At 42.9% G+C, this 18,291-nt stretch overlaps 1 protein-coding gene across 2 annotated transcripts; it reads right to left on the bottom strand.

Annotated features, from left to right (window-relative positions):
- Positions 1-1,182: 1,182 nt before the first annotated feature.
- Positions 1,183-17,254, bottom strand: myo1f (myosin IF). Of its 2 annotated transcripts, XM_084011292.1 has the most exons (29): positions 17,069-17,254; positions 16,774-16,931; positions 13,634-13,762; positions 12,367-12,456; positions 12,177-12,271; positions 11,977-12,064; positions 11,719-11,808; positions 10,628-10,759; positions 10,315-10,449; positions 9,757-9,889; positions 7,545-7,741; positions 7,328-7,408; positions 7,144-7,230; positions 6,867-6,953; positions 6,546-6,713; positions 6,279-6,364; positions 5,746-5,827; positions 5,531-5,637; positions 5,348-5,446; positions 5,123-5,267; positions 4,831-4,945; positions 4,569-4,738; positions 3,632-3,777; positions 3,114-3,260; positions 2,888-3,036; positions 2,693-2,758; positions 2,119-2,326; positions 1,419-1,579; positions 1,183-1,297 (listed from the first exon to the last, which is right to left on the bottom strand). In XM_084011292.1, the coding sequence occupies exons 2-29, from the start codon at positions 16,774-16,776 to the stop codon at positions 1,221-1,223; spliced, it is 3,273 nt and encodes a 1,090-aa protein (XP_083867418.1). In that variant the 5' UTR covers positions 16,777-16,931; positions 17,069-17,254; the 3' UTR covers positions 1,183-1,220. The 2 variants fall into 2 exon arrangements, with proteins under 2 accessions (XP_083867418.1, XP_083867419.1); XM_084011293.1 differs by lacking the exon at positions 17,069-17,254 and having other exon boundaries at positions 16,774-16,955.
- Positions 17,255-18,291: the final 1,037 nt, after the last annotated feature.

Raw genomic sequence — 18,291 nt, forward strand, 5'->3', positions numbered from 1 at the left:
CCAATAAGAAATAAGAGAACGAACGTTCTGAGTGAGCGCGCGAGCAGGTATGGCGCGTGTGAGTGTGCGCGCGCGGGCAATTGTGTGTTAGATGCATTCAATGAAAGGCCTTTACGCACCCGGGGCGTGACTAATAGACCAGATTTGGTCTATGCTGCACATGGGAGACGTTTGCCTTTAGGGCAACCAGAGAGGGACACATTAGACACATTATATTAATTACTGCAAGCAAAGGTCACGTTTGTAATAATTATAATGGTAATAATAATATAATAAGTATATGTATTACAAATAATAGTCAGGTAGAAACGCTTAACTTTACCATGTGAACATTTCAATACAATATTTTAAAAAACAAAAACAAAGAATGAATTAAATTCAGCGTTCTTTTTATTTTTCCATACAAAAACATTTGATTGACTGTGAGGCAATTACATTATTTTACAAAAACAAACATATAAAAAAAAATGCACAATTAGAAGAAATAAACTCTTAAAATGTAAAGTTAATAAGTCACCTCTTTCTGTGATGTTATTCAGAAATATTTGTATTTGTAACTATATGATACCAATAAAACCAGTGCAACAATCTTTGAGGTAAAAATATATGAAAATATATTTATTTTCTTTCAATGAGGTGAAAAAACAAGAGTGATATTAGTAATAACCTTTTTTTAATTTTTTTAATTGAGATAAAAGATATTGGCGATGTCAATGTTTTTGTTTGGTCTGAAGCAGTTTGTTATGGTGCAGACATTCAAGTTCAATATGTTTTCATGTTATGTTGTCTTAATCATGAATATTGAGCAATATTGGACAAATTCAGGTCATTGTGTTTTGTAATTCTGAGTCATTTTCATGTAAGTAACAATCCAAAGGAAGGTGTTATGAGAGTGCCGGTGAAATCAAAGTTTGATCTTGTTGCCATCATGGAGAACAACCACAGATGGAACCTGAGCAGCTCTTTGCAGTGGATCCGTGGTTCAACAATCGTGACCATAACAACGATGTCTTCTGCGCTCTGCTCGTATCGTACGCCAAACAATGTACGTCTCAAACGTGAGCGAGGTCCATCTGAACAGTTTCCATTGTGGATGAAACACCTTAACATGCAACCGCGAACAATTCATAGGCTGTTTTTTTTAGCAAACAGTATGTGCTGCTTTCAACAAAATACAAAAAAAACAGACACAACGTCCACCAGGACAGATCCAGTCCTACTCAGATCTTTTCCACATAGTTACCCGGGAAGAGACCTTCCTTTCCTCGAATCCTGCCCGTCCACCAGCCTGATGTATCTACAGAGAAAATACAAAGCAGATATCATCAATCAATGCAGGGCGTTTCAAATCTATCAGATCAATACATTTAGAGCCTATAGATTACTTATTGCATTTTGCTTTCTGTTCATCCACGCACCTTCTTTGACGAGGTCGAACACTTCGTTGACATCAAAGCTGATCTCGTCCGTGTCCTGGCCGGCGTACTGATATATGGCCCGGCAGCGGGGCCCCTGGGGCCGAGGCTGTGGTTTAGGAGCCGGAGGAGGTCGATGACTGATGCTCCTTTTCCTCTGCTTCCTGCGACAAAGAGACAGGAATGTGACTGAGGGATGCAGGGAGCTGGTGTCGAGACTCAGAACGTTACATTGAGGCTAAATGGTCAGACAGGGAGAGTCAAACCACAGAGGACATGTTTAGGTTTGTACATCTTCATTTGGGAAAGCTTTAAAGGCTCACTATGCAACTGTTGGTACAACACAGAGAGTCAAGACATTTTCGACAAATTGGGGAGGCTGGGGGGGCTGCGTCTGATTACTTCTTTAACTTTCAGAATCACAGAATTCAACAATCAAGCCCACTTCAGGCACTCACACTCTCTTTTTCCATTCTTCACAACTCTATGAAGGCCATTATTGTTTGAAGCGTTTACAGAAACGAGTGGAACAACCACTGGTCTGGACTTCAGCTCTAGAAACAGGTTTAACAGTGTGTTGAGCCTCACCCTGACATGCCTTGACAACGCATAAATCTGGTCTGGTTTTTAATGACAAATCAGCTCCACCCACTGTGATCATGCCTCCCCCCCTTTTCACATCTAACCAGGCGATCGTTCTTACCCTGACATGCCCTGGTCAGGCACATTGAGGAAGTCCAGGTTTCCTTGGTTGTGCTGGTTGTGTGCTGGGACCCTGGGGGCCCTCTGGGAGCCCAGTTTGGGCAGGGCTGTGCTGGGCGGCCGCCCTTGTTTGTGCGGGGTGGAATACGTGATGTTTGATGGTTGGTTGTGAGGGGCTCTGGAGAACTTGGATGCTTCATTGTGATGTCCTTAAGAGAGAGAAAGTGGAATAAAAGTAATGCAAAAACCCAAACAACCTCCAGAACGTCTGCACAAGTATAACTCAGATATTATCCTAAAACATACAATTCTACAGTGTGTTTGTGATGGGAGAAGTATTACCGTATTTTTACTTAAGTAGCAATACATGAAGTGAAAAGTACTTAATGCAGGTAGAATGACTTGTTACGGCTGCAAATTTGTTGTAGCTGCTTAAAGTTTTATTTTTGTTTACTTGAGTAAATGTACTTTGGTAAATATTAGTCTAAAGGGTCATGTAAATCAGCAATATAATTAAGAAATGTGTATAATACACTGGACATATGAATTGAATAAAGGTAGAATTGTGAATTTACCTCTGCTGGTAAAATTATTCCTCCCTCCACCACCACGAGATTGTGGAGCGCTCTTCCTGGTGGGCTCTAATGAAAAACATGCTTAGTTACAAATAACATTCATATAAACAAAGTAAGATTTCATAAAAATAAAAAAAAACATTTTTCCTTGAGCCTTGTTATTTCTAGGCTCTGTGTTGACATCGTTGTACTTACTGGAGGACTTGGGCAGACCGTCCCCGACCGTGATGGTGAGGGTCTTTCCTGCAGGTTTGAGCTGGGCCAGGTCCCCTGGGCCCCTCTGAAACACCACCACCCTGGAGCCTCCTCCACCCCAGCCCTCCTTCTTCACTCTGAACTCCAACCTGAGCGGGAACAACGTTTGTTAGCGACCGGTGTTTCCGTGCAAAGATGTGCATCCTGAACATGTCGGTTTCTTTACCTGTCCGTGAAAGAGATGGTCAATTTTCTCTGAGTCACGTCCTCGTAGCGCTTCAAGAGCAGACTGAGGAACTCTGTCTTGAAGTTGGACTCCAGCAGGCTGTCGTACTGGGACTCATGGAGGATGAAAAAATCATCCTGTCTCGTACTAAAAAGGAAAAAATTAACCATTAAGAGCTGAATGAATTTGAAGCGTCAGTGTTTAAGTGAAAGAGAGCAGGAAGTACCAATACTGTAGAGTGAAAATACTCTGTTTTTTCTTTTTTTTAAACAAACTATGGGGAACATTTCTGAAGGAAATATTGTTTTGGCTAAACTGCTAACAACTCAGACATCTGAAACGTGACATGAGAACTGGTTTAATTTTTAAATTGTGGCATTGTATACGCTTTTGTATATAAATTGTGTATGTAGTGTACATATGACACAGAATAATAACACGTAAAAGTACCTCAAAATGAATGTTGTGAAATGTTAATATTGCAGGGTGTAGTTAATGTGTGTAAACTAGAGACCTACCTGAGAGAGACACCAGCTATGCTTCCAAACTCCAGCTTTCGTTTCAGCACCTCCTTTATCTGTCCCTTCTCTGGTCCCTTCTTCACCTTCTCTCGACCGATCAGATAGATGCCCTTGGGGGTCAAGATCAAATCTCTCTTGATAGACTGGGTTGTGAGGGGGGAAATACAGAAGTTAGAAGTGTGGGAAATAGACAGAAAAGTACAAATCCAAGTCTTACTCATGACTGTTTTAACCCTTAGATACATATTTCATGCCTTCACAGTATGGTTCGAGGCCACTTTTGAGCCTGGGCCAAGAATTCCCTCATAATTAGTGTCTATGCCAAATGTTGAACTATGTATTTAGAATGTATAAATAGCCTGTCTGGCATTATAATCGGATGATTTATCCTAATAAACGATTCAGACAGCAGGAGGAGTGTATTCTTTAAGTTTTATAACACTTGATTTTCGAGAAAAACACATGACACAACAGCACAGGAGCATGTCCTGTTTTTCCTGTGTTGGCTTCTTGTGTGACTTGATGATCAGAGGAGTGCCAGGTGACAGTCTTGTTTTTCTTTTGTATATAGAATATATGCATATATATATGTACCAGATATGGCATATTCAGTTTCACAGAGAAAAGATTCCCTAAAACCACCATTTTCCTTGATTTTACCCAAACTGCTAGATCTAAAATCCATTTAAATAGATACGGATCAAATTTCACCCTGAATAGGCTGAATGTACAAACATTTGTAGCACTTAAACAGAAAAAGGAAAAACAAAATACTTGAATCTTTGTGTATTTAGGGTCTCTTTAGGAAAAGTCATCACATTTCAGGCTTAAATAATAACATTTAGGGTCAGGTATGTAAGGGTTAAATGGGAAAGATTAATGTTATTCTTGGTCAAATGTAATAAAACTAAACATAAACTTCGTAAATGTTCACCTTGAACCTGCGATCAAATTTGTTGACGGAATCGGCGAAGTCGACGCGCTCCCTCTTTGCCAGGAACTGTCGCAGCTCGGGCTTCTGCTCCAGGCCGAGGTAGTCGCCCACGAAGTTCCTGTTGATGCTGTTCTTCCTCCGCTCCTTGGAGTTGTACAGGATGTCTGACGCTGTTGCAAGGATGGACAAACGTCCCCAATCACAGACTTGTAGTTTGGTAGAAACAATATGGAGGCTATTCTGTTTCGGCTTTGCCACTCACCCTCCTCTCTCATCTGTTCATACTTCTTCCTGGCAATGTATCTTCTCCAGGATTTCTGAATGATCCTGGCAAAAGTGTCGAACTTCCTCTCCCTCATCTCCTCCAGCAGGAAAAGCTGCGGAGCATTTGGCACGAGGAAGGACTTTATATTCATCATGTGTCATTTTGCTTTATTTGTATGCATTGTATTTTATAAGTTCATCATATGTTTTCCATGGAAGAAGAAGTAAAAAGTATTGCATTTAAGTACAGTACTTAAGTAAATGTACAATCCACAACTGATCAAAGTTACCGATTCTGGGTTCTTGACGAAGACCTTGCTGCGTCCCATCTGGTACTGGTCATTATCCATGTTGACAGACCGGAGGAGGTGCAGGACCCCCTGCTGCTCTGGACCGCTCCAGCGGGGCCACGTCTCAGCTGTCAGAATGGCATACCTGCACACAACAAGTGCCCACGTATACAGCAATCACGGCTTTGAGTCCTTCCAGGACAGACGCACAGAGATTCAACTCACCTCATCAGAAACTTGTTAAAGGGTCTGCGGTATGCAAATCCAGCCCTTCTTACACGGATGTTTTCCCGAAGTCCAAGGTATTCAACCTGATGCCTCGCCCTAAAAACAGATGGAATAGCACCATTCATAACAGTGTTCCCCACATGTTTGAGTGTATTTGTGTATCACAGTGAGGATACTGACCTGCTCTCCTCCCAGTCTCTTGGCCTTTTTGTTTCATTGGGTTTAATGCAGCGGATATAGTGTGGAGTACATTTCATTAGGGTGTTCACCAGATCATTAGCTTGTCTCTGTGGGACACACCAGTACTTCATCAATGCATTGTTATGTTCTTTTTTTATTATGCATATTCATGAATGAACACGTGTTTTCAGTTCATGGTTACTTTAAATTCTCACCTTGATCTTTGAGCTAGCGGTGGTTGGCCTGCTTTTCTTATCTGTGTTGAGGTTTTCAGGGAACAAGCTATGGATGAAGACACTGTAGAGACAAATCCAAAGGATTTTTCTTTCATAATCATCATCGAAAAATATGTAAAGTAGCTCTCCACTGGCGTCCACCCAAATTCGATTAAAACTTAATAATTAAATGTTGTTGTTTTTTTTAAACTGTCTAAATGTGCTCAAGAATGCAAGTAAAAAATGTCAAATCAAAATGAATATTCCTAATGTTTTCAATATCACAATGCCCATCAGTCATATTATAATTTTGTCATATTGTGTTTTTGCTCATTTATTTGTTTTTTTTTGAACAATCAGAAGTCGGCCTTGAAGGAATGATATGCAATTTGCTTTACTGATACAAAAAGAATCCCTCACAAGCATTACTACCTGTAGAGAGCCTGAGCCTGTATCTTCTCTTTCCTTATTATTTAGATGTTCTTCCTCTTTAGGTTACAACAGGTTGAGAACCCCCGCTGTGGGAGACTTACTATTCGCTGCTCTGCATGAGCTCAATGAGGTCAGGGAACAGCACGTCCCGGTTTCTCTCACAGAAGCCGCTGATATCGTACGACACCTGAGACGACACCAGGCATCATAACGTTGATGGAAACTTTACACACCGGGCAAACATTATTATATAGCAGAGAAGGCTGTCATTTTCCATACAAGTTTTAGTTCAACATTTAGAGGAAGCTACTCTTTCAAACACATTTGTGCTGCTGGAGAGTCAGTTTGACGGGTTTTCGGGTTCCTACCTTGCCAGCGTAGTGATGTACGACGAAGCCCGAGTTCCAGCTGTTGAAATGTTCATGCGTTCCCACGGCGGCCTGCAGCTTCTGCAGCAGAGTGCCATCTGCACCCTCCCCTTTGGCATGCATGGTGGCACACACATCATCCAGCACACTCATTATCCCAGGAGGGTTCTGCAAGAAGATGATGGTGTGGATGAATTTCACTGTCACAAAAAAACACCACGCAACTGATTTTATACATTTGAAAGAGTCTGGGAAGAAAGAAGAAGAACCTAAATGCAAACATACAGTATAAAGAATAAGGAGGTGCAGTTTACAGCTTACCAATTTATTTTCAATGAGGTCGCACACAATCTTGTTGTTGAAGTACTCGATGGGAGTCCACTTGATGCCCTCCTGAACATACTCTTCCTGAGATCAATTTGAAGACAAAAAGAGAAAAGAGCTGAAAGGAAAACTGACTGAAATTCATTTCAAGATTCACAATCATATTCAGGCTAAATCAAAAAAATTACTCGTCAAACAGAACCCCCTTTACTCGGCAAAATGTAGTGACAAAGTGTGACAAAATGAACACGAGCAATGAAAGCATGGTAGCTACCTGTTCCGCTTTCAGCGTCAGTTCAATAAATATCTGTTGCAGTTTCTCGTTGACAAAGTTGATGCAGAACTGCTCAAAGCCGTTTCTCTAACAGGGGACAACACAAAATCAGATTATCAAATCCTGCTCTGCCGCATAATCTATAAATATATATATATATAAATATTTTTGCAAGAGGACTAACCTGGAATATCTCAAAGCCATAAATGTCAAGTACTCCGATACTGAATTCTTCGTGGGGTTTTTGAATGGCTTTATTTATAGCCTGGAGAAGACAGACAGGGTAAAGGCAAACTGGAAATATAAAATACCAATCTATTACTTTAACTAGTGTAGGTTTCTCAGTAAAAAGAGGATTTTTCTTCAATTCAGTTCACTACTGAGAAGAAAAGTGTGACTACCTCCACCAGGTAGTCAAAGAGTCTCGCGTAGAGAGCTTTGGCCAGGGCGTCTCGCGTGTAGGTAGCCTGCTCTCGGTTCAGCGTCACGTTAATCGACTCATTCTTGCCCGCCCATTTTGACTCCATCTTCCGGCTGGTCAGCTTGTCCTGAAGACGGGTGGGGTCGATGCCCAGCAGATAGGCTGGAAAGGCAAGCACTGGAGGAAACAACAGCAAAGTGTTTCAACTCAACGTCAGTATACACTGCAAAGTAAGGGGACACTTCATCATCACAATATAACACCAAGTCCCTTAATCTTCAGGGATATCTGTCTCCCAGCACCGTCTCAAGAGCACGGGGAGATACCAGGAGACCTGGACAGAGCTGTAGCAGCAGGACCGGTATCTGCTCCTTTGTGGAGGACGACCAGGAGGAGTACTGCCAGAGCCCTACAACATGACCTCCATGTTCCTGACCAAACTGTCAGAAACAGACTTCATGAGGGTGGAAAGAGGGCCCGGCATCCTCTAGTGGGACCTGGTCTCACAGTCCAGCATGTTGAGTGGCATTCACCAGAAGTGGCAGGTCCGCATTGGTGCCCCGTTCTCTTCACAGATGAGAGCAGGTTCACACTGAGCACACAGTGACAGGAGTGAAAGAGTCTGCACCGTGATGAACGTTATGCTGCCTGTAACCTCATCCAGCATGACTGGTTTTTGGTAGTGATGGTCTGGGGAGGAAAATCCTTGGAGGGTCACACAGACCTCCATGTCATAGCCAATGGTACCCTGACGCTGGTGCAGTGGGCCCTGGGTTCCTCCTGGTGCAGTAGGCCCTGGGTTCCTCCTGGTACAGTCAGCCCTGGGTTCCTCCTGGTACAGTAGGCCCTGGCTTCCTCCTGGTACAGTCAGCCCTGGGTTCCTCCTGGTACAGTGGGCCCTGGCTTCCTCCTGGTACAGTCAGCCCTGGGTTCCTCCTGGTGCAGTAGGCCCTGGGTTCCTCCTGGTGCAGTGGGTCCTGGGTTCCTCCTGGTACAGTCAGCCCTGGGTTCCTCCTGGTACAGTAGGCCCTGGGTTCCTCCTGGTACAGTCAGCCCTGGGTTCCTCCTGGTACAGTAGGCCCTGGGTTCCTCCTGGTACAGTCAGCCCTGGGTTCCTCTTGGTACAGTGGGCCCTGGCTTCCTCCTGGTACAGTCAGCCCTGGGTTCCTCCTGGTGCAGTGGGTCCTGTGTTCCTCCTGGTACAGTCAGCCCTGGGTTCCTCCTGGTACAGTAGGCCCTGGGTTCCTCCTGGTACAGTCAGCCCTGGGTTCCTCTTGGTACAGTAGGCCCTGGGTTCCTCCTGGTACAGTCAGCCCTGGGTTCCTCTTGGTACAGTAGGCCCTGGGTTCCTCCTGGTACAGTCAGCCCTGGGTTCCTCTTGGTACAGTGGGCCCTGGGTTCCTCCTGGTACAGTCAGCCCTGGGTTCCTCCTGGTGCAGTGGGCCCTGGGTTCCTCCTGGTACAGTCAGCCCTGGGTTCCTCCTGGTACAGTAGGCCCTGGGTTCCTCCTGGTACAGTCAGCCCTGGGTTCCTCCTGGTACAGTAGGCCCTAGGTTCCTCCTGGTACAGTGGGCCCTGGGTTCCTCCTGGTACAGTGGGCCCTGGGTTCCTCCTGGTACAGTCGGCCCTGGGTTCCTCCTAGTGCAGTGGGTCCTGTGTTCCTCCTGGTGCAGAATGTGGAGGGAGTTCGTGGATGACGATAGCATTGACTGACCCTCTCGTTCCCCTGATCTAAATCCAATTGTGCACCTATGGGACGTTATGCATCGCTCACTGATGCCCTGATCCAGGTCTGGGAGGAGATCCTCCACGACACCATCCCCCGACTCACATTGAAAGTGTACAGGCTGCCCGAGAACGTATCTTGCTGCAGTAAAAATGTAGACGTCACCGAATCAAAGTCTGCAGCAGCTTAAATAGTGGAATTCTAGACATATGTCAACATCAATTATCTGGTGTGCAGGGAATCCCCAGGCAGCAGACAAGCGCGAAGATAAACAAGGTAGTACTGCCATGCACAGAATATCAATTAGCACAGGGTTCTGCCAAGGGAGTTGTTTGTCATGGTGAGCTCTAATTTACTCCCGGTGGGAGAAACAGGGCCATTTTAAACATCAGGTGGGAATGTTTGTGCACCTGCATGGATGAGTGAATCCATGTGTATCTGACATACGTGCATAGGTCTCACTCACAGTCCGTGCTCTCCACCTGAGCGTAGTTGCCTGCCTCTATGAAGCTGATGTTTCCCAGGTGGAGGATGCCCCCGATGATCTGCAGCACCTGAGTCTGGGTGTCTCCTGGGATCCCAATCACCTGCATGGCTTCCTGCAGACCACAACACAGTTTTTAGCGGTTTATAGCAATTTCACCAACAAGCTTGGGTGGAAATCAGTGGAAATATTTGATTGCCAAAATTCCATTTATTTTGCATTGTTTAAATTGTGTTTAATGTTTTCTGATTGGGGAATATTATGCTTTATTACAATACACTAAAAAGTCCGTCACACAGTCTTTTATTTTCTACATATGTTTCTCACATAACTCACAAGTAATTGATTAGAAAGAAAGATATGTTGAAGAAAATTCAGAACAAATAGCAAACATTTGAATGGTTTCTCTTTTTTCTTATTCACTGACTTATTGCAGAGCTCCTAGTATTTATCTTGCGACCCTCAGAGACCCTCAGAGACCCTCAGAGACCCTCTGGTCTGGAACCACCACTGATTTTCTCCACTACTGTGTATATGTACCATCGTCTCTCGGAAGTCTTTGCTGTCATTGGTCCCATCCACCTTGTAGGTCCCAGACTGGTTGAGGTAGTAGTAGTAGTCTGGAGTCATGATGCCCAGGCCCTCTTTCTGCTTAGCGTCAGCGCCCTCTATCATCTGGAAGGCAACAGTGCAGGAAGAAGAAAAGTTAAACATTAGAATGACATAAGGCAATTTTATCAAAATGTAATTGACTGAATTAATTGAGAACCATGACTGGAGAGTTTAAAAAATAGTTTTATTAAGGTAGCTATGACTGATCTGTGACTTTGCACATCTCTCTTCAGCCTCTGACCTGATAGTAAATGTGGAAGTTCCTCTCGTTCTCGTTCTGGCTCACCACCCTCGACTTCTCCAGTAGGAAGTTTGAGATTTTTCCGCCGTCTGGCTCTCCTCCTCTGCTGAACTGAATCTCAAAGTATTTCCCCTGGTAGATGCAAATATCAGAGGTGACAGTCAGTGTGTAAATCCGTCAAATCTGATCAAGTCAACGGGTGCAAAGTACAAGTGTAAGCAGAGGAATGAGACCGTGCTCAAATGAAGGCAGCAGTTTGTCAGATGTGACTTCTACATTTGCATCGAGCTGAAAAAATCACACACAGGAAACTTTACAAATTGATGTGCACTAAAGTGGTACACATGCACATTGATGTGGTTTGGAGGTGTGAAATTAAAGCAGGACCCCACTGAAAAGACAACGGCGACAATCGGGTGCAGCCGAATGTATTTTTGTGAGCATCAAACCGACGATGAGTCAAAAGTGTTTCTGACTGTTTCTGCAGTGCACTAAAACGCCATAAGGCTCCTAAATATTTTGAACCTTATAAAGACTAACTCAAAGTAGGTTATTGATCAGCCAATTGACAACTAGCTGTCAGGTGTATCATACAATCTACTTCAGCAGATGAAGAATTAGTTTCTTTAATCAACTGCTGTTTTCAAGGTTAAAGAACAAAGTCCAATGGAAGTCCTTCATGTGCTGTAAGACTTTAGCTATAATGTTTTTTTGAAGCAAACACAAAAAAGTGGTCAGAGTTGAGTCACCGACTCATGACTTCATTTGCGCTCCATCTGTCGATGGTTATCCACTAGATGCTCACTATAACAGAAGTTGGTCAGATGTCAGGTTTTTTTTTTTATCTGTTGTTCCTTTATTTATGAATGATTCGCTCTCTTCAAAAGAAAACAGCACCAAGAGTCTATCAGCTGTGTGAACTCATGGTGGCGCTAAAGGAACAGTCAGTGGATCCCCACACTTAAAAACGTCATGGCAATCCATGCAGTATTTGCTGAGATATTTCAGCGTGGACCAAAACACGCTTGGTAATACATTTAAATGCTTTAAGTGGCGTTTGCACCCAGTGTTGAAGGTAAGGTCTTACTCACAAAACGACTGGAGTTGTTGTTGCGGACCGTCTTGGCGTTACCAAAGGCTTCCAGCAGAGGATTGGACTGTAGAATGATGTCTTTGACATGCTGCAGCACACACACACACACACACACACACACACACACACACACACACACACACACACACACACACACACACACACACACACACACACACACACACACACCAGGCATGAGACACACATCAAAACAGAACTCAGCAGGAAGTGTGAAGGCATTGCTTTAAGTCTCTACCTGAACTTTTGAGCCGCCTCCAGATACTTTGGAGATGTAACCCATGATGTATTTGGCAGCCACCGTCTTCCCAGCACCGCTCTCACCGCTACCACGACACCGTGAAAGAAACGGCACATGACAGACCACAAAACACCTTCGTATCATTCACACTTCAAAGATAAAAGGCTGAGAAGAAAAACCGGGGCTGTGGTGATCACCTGATGATGACACACTGATTCTCTCCATCAATCATCATGTTTCTGTACATGTAATCAGACAAGGCGTAGATGTGGGGCGGGTTCTCATACTGAGCCTACACAGGGACAAAGAGAGTTAATGGAGAGTACAGCAACAGGGTGAACCACGGCACCAGAGCTGGACAGGAAGAGGGTGAAGAGTGGGACTCACAGCTCCTTGGTAAAGTTCGATCTCTCTCTCAGTGAAGTAGGGCATCTGTTTGAAAGGGTTGACCGATATGAGCACAGGGCCGATGTACGTCTGAGCACCGGCGTTCAGGAAACACGAGCTGGTGAAGCATCGCTACGACATTTACAATGGAGCCATCATCTTTTAAAGACCATTTGATACTTTAAATATATGATATATTCGGTTGTTGTTGTTTTTTTTTAATGTATGACATTATGCGTTTTGACCAATTTGATCAATATATGTGATTGGAAAGTCAAATGTACTAATAAAGGACATTAAGAAAAACTTTTAAGAGAAATGTAAATACAATTCAATAATAATAATAATAATACAAAAACCAAAGTTAATACCTGCAACAACTGAAATACATTTTTTTCATCATTATATGAATCGATTAAGTGGGCTCTGTTTTGTTTTTGTCTGTTGATGCTAATTTCACGAAGCTGAGGGTAACTGGAATAATAATAATATTGCACAAATTTGGTCATGAATTACATTTTTGGCCTGGTGAAGGCACAAAAGTAAGGGCATCACCAAGATTATAATAATACATCTTGAGGGGGAAATTAATAAGTAAAAACCTAATTTCATGGCCAACATCCAACAATTTCCCTCCAAATAATGTCAACCTCATGGTGGCGCTAAATGAAAACTCAGAGGATCAAGTCATCAGGATTCATCCTGCAGACTGCCTGAACTAAATGCTAATCGTTAACTTAATCTTAATGATTCACGGTCCAGTTATAGTCAACCTTTCACTCGAGGTGATGTCAGCTGCTCCTGCTTTCTGATTTCATGTGAAGTGTGTTTCCTGAAACACGGGTCCGACACTCAGCTGCTCTGAGAAGACGGAAGTGAGCTGTTGAGTCACACAGTGAATGCAGAAGAGGAAGAGTGCATTCAGGGTGTTCGTTGTATTTATGCCCATGTTTGGTTGATTGCTTGGCTCTATATTTGTGTTGCTTGTATCTGCATATTGATGTGAAGGTTTCATGGAATAGGAGACTGGAAGTGTCTGAAAAATGGAACCGGGTATAAAATGCTGATGTCCCACATGTTACCAAATTAAGATGACATTATGGTTGACATTATGCGGCCAGGATCTGATGAGTAAGAGACGCATTGTTCATACTAATGACTTAATTTCCTGTCCCACAAATATTTGCTTTTGTTTGCTTTTGATTATTTAGACCACAATTTCAACATTGGCAAGAAATTAAAATCAAAACGACACATTGTGGGATACAAAGATGTAGTCGTCCATGTATCTCTTCTTGAGGTTGTCCACGATGGCGTCCTCAGTGATCTTGGACAGCAGCACCATGTCGTCCACTCCGCTTTGCTTGACATTTTGACTCTGCCAGTGGTACTTCGCCTGAATCAAGAAAGAGAAAGAGAAAGAATGCGGTTGGGATGCAGCTTTCCTTTGAATTCATTATTATTATTCATTGATGGGGTATCTTTGAACAGAAAAACAGCTTGGCTTTGACTCGGAGACTGCAATTTTTTTTTACCTACTTGAGCCTGAAAGTCATTATATCTCAGGCTCTGTTGTTTTTTCTTTCTTAGTTCTGTGTCTTAAAATGAAAGTGTCTGTAAGTCCAAATGCACATTCCAGAAAAGCTCTTAAAACCCCCCGAAAGAAGACAGACAGACGAAAGAAAGAAAGAAAGAAAGAAAGAAAGAAAGAAAGAAAGAAAGAAAGACATAGGATGGACAGACAGACAGAAACAAACATATAACAAAGAAAGAAAGAAACACAAATAGCCCTGAAGACTGCAGGCTACTTGGAACCCCTTTAATGAAGAAGTTAAATGACAAAGACGAGTTTCAGTTCAGATGTGTTTTAAGAACTTAAACCGTGGTCGCTATTACAGGAAGCTGGGGCTGGTTGCCAAGCAACAGGTCACAGATGAGGTGAGCTCACCTTCTAAATTTGACATTTTTCAGAAGCGCCACTTTAAAACAAAAAAAACAAACCTGAAGGCAACAGCAGCTCTAATTAATGGTTGCTGTATTTTTTCTGACGACATCTTCTCACAGAAACCTGAAGTGAACTTGTGCTCCTGGGTCTGTTTGATGTGTGAGGTTTAAGGTTGAATCATTGGCACGGTGGTTCTGCTGTGGTCTGGGGCTTCATCCGACTCACTAACCTTTCTGAGATCTCTTTTGTATTCTGCATGAAACCTTATTACAATTATTCACACAACCTAACTCTTCAAAATCACTTTCACGATTCCACTAATCGCTCTCTTAAAAAAAAAACTTTTATTTCTGAAATGAAGAAGAAATCTTAAACCTGTACAAACTTGTGTTAGACAGACTAAGTTTTAGTTTTTGTTCTAAATTTAGAGGGGGGAATTCAGGCATGTCATGAGTTTCAATCTAATTAAAAGCTGTGTTATAAATATCATTTTCATATTTCTCAAAATACTCTCCGTGGGAAGAAAGTGTTATAGATACATTTGGTTTTATTCTATATTGACCTTATCAATAACGGATCCCTTGTGAGGAACAAAACCAGCAGTGCATTACTGTGACTTCCCTTCACTATCTGTAGCTGTTAACCATCTGGGCACGAATGTGACTAAAAACACTATTTATGACTGAGTAGTCATAAATAGTGTATTTGTTCTCATACGAATGGAGGGTGTTGTCACCCACTGCAACACTGTCAATTGATTGTTTTCAATAATGTTTTGACAAAAATGGAGCTCTATGGAGCAGAAGACTGAGCTGACTTTACATGGATAATAATGTTGATGAGGATAATAAAGATTATCACAGGACTTATCATTTAACTAACAACACCAGGAGGTCCTGCAGCATAAAAATAAACTGTGATAATCTCCACATATGAGACAGGTAGTGACAGAATGATGACAAAACTGTGTTCATTCTGCTTTTACTGTATAAACTGTGTGGACCCCTTCCTTCACAGTGAAGATGAACCACTGAATGTAGTAACAGGACACAATTCATGTCTTCTCATGTCATGACAGGAACATCATATCTATGCAAATACAGTTATGCTCATCAAGTAGGGATTGTTGACGTCCATTCAGACAGAATTCACACTTAATGTCAATTTAAACGCTGGAGCAGGTTATTGTCACTCTTAGCTAACTCAGCTATGAACACACAAGTTAGACCTGATTGTTGGACCATATGTTGTCACGAATCTATTTGGCCAATGATCACAGCCCCCCGCACACGCACAGACACACACACACACACGCACACACACACACACACACACACACACACACACACACACACACACACTCTCTGGAAACATCCTCCCTGTTGCAATCTGTCTTCTTCCTCAGCGACTTCCTTTAAATCTCTACTAAAAACGTTTTGGAGACTTTTCTGGCATCAGGTTGTGTCCTAATGACGCCAATTATTTCTGATAGTCTTATTGGTTTGGCATAGTCTGCACTCCTCTGAATCACTTTGTTTTAAATGGCTGGTGGACTGTGATGATTGATATTTTGGAACACAACTCTACTTTTATTGAGAAACACTTTCTACTCTTCATCAAAGAACAAAGGCACATTTTGATGCCTTCAGACATCAAAGTCCACATTCTACTACTAAATCTTAATGAATCTGAAATGAGGGCTGCATGTTTTGAGGTCAACAGTTAGACCGTGTGAATGTGGACCACTGTGTGTGTGTGTGTATGTGTGTGTGTGTGTGTGTGTGTGTGTGTGAGGAGGAAGTGTTGTTGCAGAAACTACAGGCCTCACTTGTAGTCCACTTCCCCCTCTCACACCTCATCTCTGCCTCTTGTGAAACCCCATAAACTTTGCACATGCTACCAGTTCTCTTCCTGCTACCACCTTCTGCTCACAGGGGGGCTGCCAGAGCCACTCTCAACTATCTGAGATCAGTTTGATTCAAGAGGATGTATTTTTCGGCTCAACATGAATACATGCATCGTCTGTATTATGTGTATTCTTGTGTTGCACACTCTTTAAATCTAAATTCAAGGTCCAAATCTACATTTTTTCCCCTAAAATGTCATCATAAATCAAAGTCAATGCATTAGAGCTTTCCTGAGTTCCAATGAAAGGGCCTGTCCATAAGAAAAACACAGGAAACTCACTCTGCTGAGAAGAGCGGGCCTTTTAAGACGAGCTCTAACATCCTTCATCATGTCAAAACTGACTTTAAAGCATGAAATACACTCTTAAAGCTTGTTAAATGAAACCGACTGGAAGTAAATGCTGTAAATCTTTAGCTGAAAGCTGAAAATTGTCTTAAAAGCACCAACAGTTAAACTATGAGATGAAGTGAAGAGGAGATAAATCAGCTCTGGATTTCAGAGCGAACACAGCTGAAGGTGTGTGAGAGATGGCAAATTAAGGTATGCTACTGTACCATTGTTCCAGCAGGCCTCCTCTCCTCCTCAGGTCTCCACTGTCCACGGAGAGAGAGTGTGTGTTTGTGTGTGTGTGTCGTTAAAATCCACAGGTTGACCTCTTCAGACTGCAGCCATCACAGCAGTCAGACGGTCAGAGCCAACAGCAGCCAGGAACCTACAGTACAAGACATCCATTGCAACATTCAAAAAGCTACTTCCTCATACTCCCACAGATGCAGTGTGTGAAACAAGAACTACACACACGCGCACACACACACACACACACACAAATAGTGATACACACACACTCACCACACAGGAGTCGAGCGGCTACTTCTGTATTTCTGTCATATTTAAGTCTTCAGCGCGAGGATAAAATAATGACCTATAGACGACAGCATCTGTGTCAGCAGGTCCGCAAGTCAAACGGCACAATTGTTCAATTCACGTTGCCAGCAGCAGATGAGCGTCGGTGGCAACGACGGCCACAAAGTGTTAATTATCTTCAATCCGTTTCCAAATGATGTGTTTGGGTTCGTGAGCGGCCGGCTCCACCCAGGTTGTGGTTGCTTCACGTTTGTGTTTGTGTCATCAGAGAGTGTGCTGCTTCCAACGCCCATGATAACTGATGCAGGGTGGAGAGTACACCGTGCTGGCAGGAGGGAGAGAGACCTGTGTTGTTTTTGCTGTTTTATGTCACTTTGAGTGAGAGTATTTCAAGGGCCTGCACAGCAAACCTGCAGTAGATTCATGTGGATCCGGTTGCATACGTTTGGGTCGGGAGACTTCCAAATGAAAAGTAAAAACATGACTCACATTTAAAGCCTCCATTCTAGACAATAGTAAACTGTACATTATGAGTAGTAACCAGCCCTGACAGTCTGTCGCTGATGTGGTTTTTACCTTGTCTGTGTATGTGTGTCACCATGGCAACGCGTGGTCCAGAAGCAGTTTTGAGTATTTTTTTGGTATCACAACCGTGCAAGACGCAGTCCCAAAACTTCACAGGTGTGTAGTCGAGATCAAAATGAAGAACAAGGTTGAAGTTGTGTGTGGTCCGAGCAAGAAAGGCAGGAAATAGCGGAGGTTGGAGGTGGGGATGGGTTGACATGGTCATTTTTCATCCATTTATATGTTTTTCTTCCCTTTGTGATCATTTTGCATCTTATTTTATAACTCTTTGAATTAGGAACATACAACATTCAGAGCATTCATATAGCGGCAAACAACTAATTGCTATGTAAATTCACAGAAGAGTAATATATCTACCTGAGAAGCAATGTCACTCTCTCTCTCTCTCTCTCTCTCTCTGTATATTGTTATGCAAGCTTCTCCTTGCTCAGTTTACAAAGCCGGGCCTGTTTGCCATAGTCTGTATCGTTTGTGCTGTTAGCAGCGTTAGCTACGAGTCGCCGGCTTGGGCATCGCCATGTTCAGAGCCACTCAGAGGCAAATCAAAAATGCTCCCAATCTCGTGTAATTTAAAGTGATGGTTCGGAGTAAAATGCACCCTAGGTCATTTCCACCATGACATC

The sequence above is a fragment of the Eutrigla gurnardus genome (assembly GCF_963514095.1).
Source record: "Eutrigla gurnardus genome assembly, chromosome: 6".
NCBI classification, from domain to species: domain Eukaryota; kingdom Metazoa; phylum Chordata; class Actinopteri; order Perciformes; family Triglidae; genus Eutrigla; species Eutrigla gurnardus.